Genomic DNA, 9,802 nt, shown 5'->3' on the forward strand with positions numbered 1-9,802 from the left:
AGTCTGCAAACCTTTATGCACATAAGAAAATTCATACTGGAGATAAAACCATACAAGTATAAAGGATGTGGCAAAGCCTTTAAGCCATACTCCAGCCTTCTTGAACATCAGAGAACTCATACCAGGGGAATGTCTTATGAAGGTCACAGTCTTAAATATTACTCTAGTCTTTCTAATTTTAAGATAATTCATGATGGAGAGAAACTCTACAAATACGAAAAATGTGAGAAAGCTTTTAACCACACCTCAATCTGTTGTTAACAATAAGTATATTGATGAGAAGCCAAATTAAAATTAAAAATGTGATAAAGACTTCAAATTCTTGTCACTTCCTAGTGTATGTAATTCCTACTGAAGAACACATCTAGATACACAAAAAATGTGGCAGAACTTTTAACCAATGCTTAATATCTTTGCAGATGATAGTATTTATATGTGAGAATACTTGTACAAATATAAAAATATACAAAAGCTATTAATGTCTACTCTAAATTTATACTTAATAAAAGCATTATGTAATTTGTTGAAAGACCTTTTATAAAATACAGGCTATTAAAGTGAAGAATAGTCTTAAGACAGAGAATACAAAGATAAAGAGGGCTCTAGTGCCTGTACTTGTATCCCAGAACTTACTGTATACATTTTGTACTAGAGGAAAACTCTGAAGCAGTTGCTGAAACTTTGTTCAACATCAGAGAATTTATATTGAAGAGAAATACTACAACTGTAGTAAATGTGGAAAAACATCTGTTCAGAAGCTGCAGCTTAAGAAACACCAGAGGCCGGGCACAGTGGCTTACACCTGTATTCCTAATACTTTGGGAGCCAAGGAGGGTGGATCACTTGAGGTCGAGAGTTCAAGGACAGCCTGACCAACATGGAGAAACCCCGTCTCTACTAAAAATACAGAAATTAGCAGGGCATGGTGGTCCATGGCTGTAATCCCAGCTACTTGGGAGGCTGAGACAGGATAATTGCTTGAACCCAGGAGGTGGAGGTAGTGGTGAGCCGAGATCATTCCATTGCACTCCAGCCTGGGTAAGAAGAGTGAAACACTCCAAAAAAAAAAAAATACCAGAGTTTCTACTAGAACGTAATTTGTATATGCAGTAAATGTGAAGAAATATTTAGGCTAAAATTAAGACTATATAAACATCAGATGATTTACAATAGAACTAAGGAACTAATACTTCAGACTTTATTTTTATTTTTTTTTTGAGACGGAGTCTCACTCTGTCGCCCGGGCTGGAGTGCAGTGGCCAGACCTCAGCTCACTGCAAGCTCCGCCTCCCGGGTTTACGCCATTCTCCTGCCTCAGCCTCCCAAGTAGCTGGGACTACAGACGCCCGCCACCTCGCCCGGCTAGTTTTTTGTATTTTTAGTAGAGACGGGGTTTCACCGTGTTAGCCAGGATGGTCTCAATCTCCTGACCTCGTGATCCGCCCGTCTCGGCCTCCCAAAGTGCTGGGATTACAGGCTTGAGCCACTGCGCCCGGCCAGACTTTAAAATAAATCAGAGTATTAAGTATAACAGAAGTTGAACCTGTTAGAAAATTTCTTTGTATATAAGTTGAAAAGTAGGTTTTTGAAGAGATTATATTGAAAGTATATTTTTTCACTTAAAAGTATAAATTTTTTGAAAAGCAAATAATTCAACTCTAAAATTATGCTATTTCAGCATTCTCATTTATGTGAAAGCATGTGATGAACCGTCACTGCATTGGAGATATGGGAAATTCCTTTGCATTAGGTGGGCATTATTCATGAACTTACATGAAAGAGAAGAAAAATGAAAGATGCGCGAGGAAAATCTTAGCAGAGAGGCTTTGCCTTTTTTTTTTTTTTTTTTTGAGACAGAGTCTCGCTCTGTTGCCCAGGCTGGAGTGCAGTGGCCGGATCTCAGCTCAGTGCGAGCTCCGCCTCCCGGGTTCATGCCATTCTCCTGCCTCAGCCTCCCAAGTAGCTGGGACCACAGGCGCCCACCACCTCGCCCGTCTAGTTTTTTGTATTTTTTAGTAGAGACGGGGTTTCACCGGGTTAGCCAGGATGGTCTCGATCTCCTGACCTCGTGATCCGCCCGTCTCGGCCTCCCAAAGTACTGGGATTACAGGCTTGAGCCACTGCGCCCAGCCCAGAGAGGCTTTTAGTTGACTTACTGGGTGATGCATGAAGTAGGTGTTCAGAGTAATACTTTGCATTATAGTGAGAGAAAAGCTGAATTTTAGTAGTAAATTGTCTTACCAATTGTACATTTGTTATAAATGTAATAAAATGCAGTAAATTTTGAAGATCATGTGTGAACTTAATTTTTTAAGCAAAACTGTTATTGTGTTAAAATTTTTGTGCGTTGAATGAAGCTTTTTATTATGCCACCAACTTTCACCTATCCCACCTTACTCAAGGGTGTACCTTAAAGATGGTAACAATGTACTATCTGGTAATATAGTTGAATGACATCTTTAGCCTCTTTTTCCAGTGGCTTTCAGCAGCAAATAAATTGAAGAATATTGTTGCTTCCATGTTACATTTTTATTCTTTTTTTTTTTTTTTTTTTTTTTTGAGACAGAGTCTGGCTCTGTGGCCCAGGCTGGAGTGAGCCACGCCATCTTGGCTCACTGGAAGCTCTGCCTCCCGGGTTCCCACCATTCTCCTGCCTCAGCCTCCTGAGGAGCTGCCACCACGCCCGGCTCATTTTTTGTATTTTTTTTTTTTTTTTTTAGTAGAGACAGGGTTTCACCGTGTTAACCGGGATGGTCTCGATCTCCTGACCTGGTGATCCGCCCGCCTCGGCCTCCCAAAGTGCTGGGATTACAGGCATGAGCCACCGCACCCGGCCACATTTTTATTCTTACTGAAGTTTAAAAGTTTTTGTGGGTACATAGTATATGTATATATTCATGGTATATATGGGTTATTTTGATACAGGCATACAATATGTCATCACATCAGAGTAAATGAGTTATTCATCACCTCAAGCATTTTATCCTTCATATTACAATCCAATTACACCGTTTAATTATTATTAAATGTAAATTATTTTTTACTAAGGGTCATTTTATGATTGTAATAAATCATACATTCCTGAGTCTTGAATGCTTTTCAGAAATGTTTCATATTTATCTTTGAACATGTGGCATGTCCTGCAAACACAGCCTTTTAGTTTTAATTTGCATGGAGTTAAATATATAAATGTTGTGCTCTAAAGATAAACGTTGGGCGTAAGAAAATTATGGAGCAAGCAATTGTGTTTGCATGAGAGTTTGTTAGCAATATTGGAACAAAGAAGGTTCTGTTAATACTGTGGATAGGTAATTTACTAGAAATCTACAAACCTAAAACATTTTGAAATCAAACCTATGTTTTCTTTTTATTTAATTACTGCACAACCTAATGGATCATTGTTGAGAACTGCCCCATGCCAACCAATTCTGTGTTTATGTGGTCCTCATGCTACAGCTATAATTTTGTTTCTCATTTTTTGTTTTCACTTCATAAAGTATTTGAGCTTGTCAGAAATTAATCGTTTTTATAAAATTTAGTGCACAAAAATTTTTAGATTAATTTCACAATATATTAAGTAATCTTTAAATAGAACATTTCATTAATTGGATAACCTTATATAAACTGTTTTCTTTAGTTTTTGTTCCTTTCACTTTGGGAGTCTCACTCTGTCGCCCAGGCTGGAGTGCAGTGGCCGATCTCAGCTCACTGCAAGTTCCGCCTCCCGGGTTTACGCCATTCTCCTGCCTCAGCCTCCCGAGTAGTTGGGGCTACACAGACGCCCACCACCTCGCCTGGCTAGCTTTTTTTTGTATTTTTTAGTAGAGACGGGGTTTCACCGTGTTAGCCAGGATGGTCTCGATCTCCTGACCTCGTGATCCGCCCGTCTCGGCCTCCCAAAGTGCTGGGAGTACAGGCTTGAGCCACCGCGCCCGGCCAACGAAGAATTTTTAAGACCTCAAAAGACACACAAAAATATGCAAATAGGATTACAACAAACTAAGACTATTTTGGACAGCAAAGAAAACAGAGTGGAGGTAATCTATAAAATGAAAGAAAATATTTGCAAAATATAGATATGACAAGATAAACTTACTGAATATATAACAAACTTAACAAACATATTTAATACATAATTTGAAAATAGGCAAGGGACCTTAAGAGACATTTTTCTTTTTCTTTTTTTTTTGAGACAGGGTCTCACTCTGTCACCCAGGCTGGAGTTCAGTGGCCCGATCTCAGCTCACTGCAACCTCCGCCTCCCGGGCACATGCAATTCTTCCACCTCATCCTCCTGAGTAGCTGGGATTACAGGTGTGTGCCACCACACCCGGCTAATTTTTGTATTTTTAGTAGAGATGGGGTTTCACTATGTTGGCTAGGCTGGTCTCAAACTCCTGACCTCAGGTGATCCACCCGCCTCGGCCTCCCAAACCACTGCACCCAGCTAAGATACATTTTTCAAAAGAAGAAATACAAATGGCCAAAAAGAATATACAAAGATGCTCAGCATCACTATCAGAGATATGCAAATCAAAGCCACAACAAGATGTGACTTCACTGCAGTTAAAATAACTGTAATTAGAAAGACAAAAAAATTATGAGAAGGTATAGAAAAGTTAACATATTCAGCTGGTAAGACTAAGTTAGTAAAGCCATTATAGAAAAAAAAATCACAAAGTGACATATATTTAAACAACATTGTAATTTAAGATGGCTCTTTTGATTCTAAGACAATAAACATTTATGACCATGCAAGAAAAAATTCAAATTGCTGGATCATATGTTATGGAAAGAAACAAGATACACTGAGACAAATACCACATGATCTTATACATATGTGGAATCTAATTAAAACAGATGGTGAAGACTTCATGCAACTGGTCTGATCAATCACTTTTTGGATATAACATCAAAGGCTTGGGAAATAAAAATACGGACATACACGTAGTACTACATCACTGTATCCAAACTATTCCAAGAACATTTAAAGCAGGACTTTAGGCCGGGCGTGCTGGCTCATGCCTGTAATCCCAGCACTTTGGGGAGGCCGAGGTGGGCGGATCATGATGTCAGGAGATCGAGACTATCCTGGCTAACACTGTGAAACCTCGTCTCTACTAAAAACACAAAAGGAAAAAAGAAAAAAAGAAAAAAAAACCTGGGTGTGGTGGTAGGTGCCTGTAGTCCCAGCTACTGGGAGGCTAAGACAGGAGAATGGCATAAACCCAGGAGGCAGAGGTTGCAGTGAGCCGAGATCGTACCACTGCACTCCAGCCTGGGTAACAGAGCAAGACTCCATTAAAAAAAAAAAAAAAGCAGGACTTGCAGGACTTTAAATAGGTATTTTCACATGCATGTTCTTCATTATTATTTACAAAAGATGATTCCTGGAAAGAATACAAATGTTCCTTTAGAGATCAGTATCAAATTTTAAAAATGTGACATATACATATAATATTATTTCATTTTAAAACAAATGAAAACAAACAAGAATATTATGTTACATATAATAGTCAAAAAGAAACAGACATTATATAATTACACTGATAAGAATATGGAAACCAGTCAAAATTATAGAAACAGTAAGTAAAATGGTGTTCTTCAGGAGCTGAAGAAAAAGGAAAAAAGGGCAGTTTATTATTTATAAGGTACTTTTCTAAGATAAAATTAGAGATCCATTGCAAAATAAAGTAAACATACTTAATACCACTAGACTATACACTTGAAAATATTTAAGATGGCAATTACACGTTTTTCATCAACTAAATATGTACATCTATCTAAAAAGGTTACATTCTTTAAAAATCACCTTCAAATAAGAAGTGTGTCTCTCACAGAGCAACATAATCAAACATAAATAGATGGTGATTTTATACTGTTTCTTTGACTACTCACCTACACAAGAAAACAATGATGAACACTCAAATAAAAAATTTATGAACACCTAGGGCAATATTTATATAGGCAAATACCACATAGATAACTTTCTTCAAGACAAATGTCTGATTTATATATATATTTTCTAATTTGCTCCAATTGAAACCCCATGACGTTTATGTGAATTAAATACCACATGATCATAAAAGGTACAGGTTAAAATTAACCAGACAGATATGAAGACTAGGCCAGGCACAGTGGCTGATCTGTAATCCCAGCACTTTGGGAGGCCAAGGCAGGTGGATCACCTGAGGTTGGGACTTTGAGACCAGACTGACCAATATGGAGAAACCCTGGCTCTACTAAAAATTCAAAAAATTAGCCGGGCGTGGTGGCGCATGCCTGTAATCCCAGCTACTCGGGAGGCTGAAGTAGCAGAATTGCCTCCCTATAAGGCAGAGGTTGTGGTGAGCCAAAATCTGCCATTGCTCTCCAGCCTGGGCAACAAGAGCGAAACTCTGTCTCAAAATAAAAATAAAATATGAAGATTAAAAACCCCTAAAATGGAGTTGAAAACCAGAATAAAAAATTCTGACCTACAAAATATTGAATCTAATATAGATGTATCAAAGGCAATCTTATAAATAACTACAGTTTTCAACTGTGACTGTGTACTTACGAAGAGCTGGCATTTTGAATCTTTGGCATTCAAAGTACAGCAGTAAAAGAAAACTTAATAATTAATGAAATACTCTGATGAGAATGAGGCATTTCAATACATTTATTCTACAATTGGAAAATTTGAGCATTTTATTTCAGACATTTTTAATTCAAAATAAAAAATATTTGACATAGAACATATCAGAAAGTAAAATATACAAGGGGAATGACACAGCAAGATGGCAGAATAGGAGGTTCTCTACCCACAACTTCTACGGTTATAAAAAAATGTGGTGAGAAAACAGCTTCACTGGGGGCTGAGAGTGCCCACAGGGTTCTTCCCACTGCTTCCTCTACCCCTATATTTCGCTTGGCTTTCTATTCATCTTTGCTCCAGGATCAAATTTTGAAGACTTTGTGCATTCACTGAAGCGTCAGAATATAGTTTTGGAAATGGATGACTTCAGAAACAGAAATGGCTCAGATGATCTCTCCTACAATGGAGGCATCATAGTGTCTGGTGACCAGAAGGATTAGATTTTCAGTTGCATGTAATACCAAGAAATTGAATTGTTTTCCTGTTCTTATGGGAATTGTTACCAAAGCCCTTATTGAAATTTTTAACTTCACAAAGCTTATTCAAACGAAGAGCACCTCATTTTCTCGTGATGACATAGTGCTGGAACTTGGTTTTATAGATGGGTCCATATTTTTGTTGTTGATCACAAACTGTATTTCTCCTTATATCAGCATGAGCAGTATCAGTGACAATAAAAAAAATAAAGTTGAATCCCAGTTATGGATTTCAGCCTCTGGCCTTCAGGATACTGGTGTGGACAGGCTCCGGTGGACATTCCATTATACTCCTTGATTCTCCTTTCAATACATTTAATTTACGACTTTGTATTCCTGGGATTCCAGCTTCCATGGGAACTCATGTTTGTTTTGGTGGTATGCATAATTCGTTGTGCGGCTTCTCTTATATTCCTCACATATGTGCTTTCATTCATCTTTCGCAAGTGGTGAAAAAATAATGGCTTTTGGTCTTTTGGCTTTTTTATTATCTTAGTATGTGTATTCACAATTCTGGTATCAAGTAAGTATGAAAAACCCAACTTAATTTTGTGCATGATTTTCACACCTTCCTTCACTTTGCTGGGATATGTCATGTTATTGATCCAGCTCAGCTTTATGTATACAAGAAACTTGGACAGTCTGGACAATAGAATAAATGAAGTCAATAAAACCATTCTTTTAACAACCTTAATACCATACCTTCAGAGTGTTATTTTCCTTTTTGTCATAAGGTGTCTGGACATGAAGTATGGAATTGAAATAATGAATAAAGACCCAGTTTTCAGAGTCTCTCCACGACGTAGAGAAACTCATCCCAATCCAGAAGAGCCTGAAGAAGAAGAAGATGTTCAAGCTGAAAGAGTCCAAGCAGCAAATGCACTCACTACTCCAAACTCGGAGGAGGAGCCAGTCATAACTGCAAGCTGTTTACACAAGGAATATTATTAGGAAAAGAAAAGTTGCTTTTCAACAAGAAAGAAGAAAATAGCCATCAGAAATGTTTCCTTTTGTGTTAAAAAGGTGAAGTTTTGGGATTAGTAGGACACAGTGAATCTGGTAAAAGTACCTCCATTAAAATGACAACTGGGTTCACAAAGCCAACTGCAGAAGCGGTGGTGTTACAAGGCAACAGAGCATCAGTAAAGCAACAGTGTGACAACAGCCTCAAGTTCTTGGGGTACTGCCCTCAGGAGAACTCACTGTGGCCCAAGCTTACAATGAAAGAGCATCTGGAGTTGTATGCAGCTGTGAAGGGACTGGGCAAAGAATATGCTGCTCTTAGTATTTCATGATTGGTGGAAGCTCTTAAACTCCAGGAGCAACTTAAGGCTCCCGTGAAAACTCTATCAGAGAGATAAAAGAGAAAGCTACGCTTTGTGCTGAGCATCCTGGGGAACCCATCAGTGGTGCTTCTAGACGAGCTGTTCACCAGGATGGACCCCGAGGGGCAGCAGCAAATGTGGCAGATACTTCAGGCTACCGTTAAAAACAAGGAGAGGGGCGCCATCTTGACCACCCATTACATGTCAGAGGCTAAGGCTGTGTGTGACAGTGTGGCCATCATGGTGTCAGGAACGCTAAGTTGTATTGGTTCCATTCAACATCTGAAAAACAAGTTTGGTAAAGATTTTTACTAGCAATAAAAAAATGAAAGAACCTACTCAGGTGGAAGCTCTCCACACACAGATTTTGAAGCTTTTCCCACAGGCTGCTTGACAGGAAAGACATTCCTCTTTAATGGCGTATTAGTTACCTGTGGAGGATGTCCACCCTCTGTCTCAGGTCTTTTTCAAAGTAGAGGCAGTGAAACAGACCTTCAATGTGGAGGAATACAGCCTCTCAGGGTACCTTGGAGCAGGTATTCTTAGAACTCCGTAAAGAGCAGGCGCTGGGAAATGTTGATGATAGAAGTACAACAGTTTGATGGAAACTTCTCCCACAGGAAGACTCTTAAAACGAAGAACCTCCTAACATTCAGTTTTAAGTCCTACTACATTGTTAGTTTCCATAATTCTACAAGAATGTTTTTACTTCAGTTAACAAAAAAAAAAAAAAAAATTCAGTAGTTTAAACATTCAATAATGATTAAAGTTTTCATTTTTAAAAATTTTAGGAGGAAGGAAACAAGGAAATACAGGGAAAAGTAGTAGACAAAATTAACAAAATCAGACATGTTATTCATCCCCAACATGGGTCTATTTTGTGCTTAAGAATAATTTTAAAAACCATATAATATTAGGTTGGTTTTTGGTTATTATCAGTAAAGCTGACACTGAGCACATTTTACAAATAAAAAATTTTTTTAGCCTAAATTTCAAATGTATCAGCTATTTTTATTTATTTATTTATTTATTTATTTATTTATTTATTTATTTATTTGAGACGGAGTCTGGCTCTGTCACCCAGGCTGGAGTGCAGTGGCCGGATCTCAGCTCACTGCAAGCTCCACCTCCGGGTTCACGCCATTCTCCTGCCTCAGCCTCCAGAGTAGCTGGGACTACAGGCGCCCACCACCTCGCCCGGCTAGTTTTTTGGTATTTTTTAGTAGAGACGGGGTTTCACCGTTTTAGCCAGGATGGTCTCGATCTCCTGACCTCGTGATCCGCCCGTCTCGGCCTCCCAAAGTGCTGGGATTACAGGCTTGAGCCACCGCGCCCGGCCGTATCAGCTATTTTTAAACATTAGT

General features: G+C 38.6%; 1 protein-coding gene across 1 annotated transcript in view; it reads left to right on the forward strand.

Annotated features, from left to right (window-relative positions):
- LOC113220336 (zinc finger protein 721-like) overlaps positions 1–8,753 on the forward strand; it is a 44,096-nt gene extending 35,343 nt beyond the window's left edge. Inside the window, exons 3-4 of the mRNA XM_031935286.1 lie at positions 6,938–7,060; positions 8,521–8,753. Of these exons, the coding sequence (XP_031791146.1) occupies positions 6,938–7,060; positions 8,521–8,753 (356 nt within the window). The remainder of the gene's footprint in view (positions 1–6,937; positions 7,061–8,520) is intronic.
- The last annotated feature ends 1,049 nt before the right edge of the window (positions 8,754–9,802 follow it).

The sequence above is a fragment of the Piliocolobus tephrosceles genome, chromosome 3, assembly GCF_002776525.5.
Source record: "Piliocolobus tephrosceles isolate RC106 chromosome 3, ASM277652v3, whole genome shotgun sequence".
NCBI classification, from domain to species: Eukaryota; Metazoa; Chordata; class Mammalia; order Primates; family Cercopithecidae; genus Piliocolobus; species Piliocolobus tephrosceles.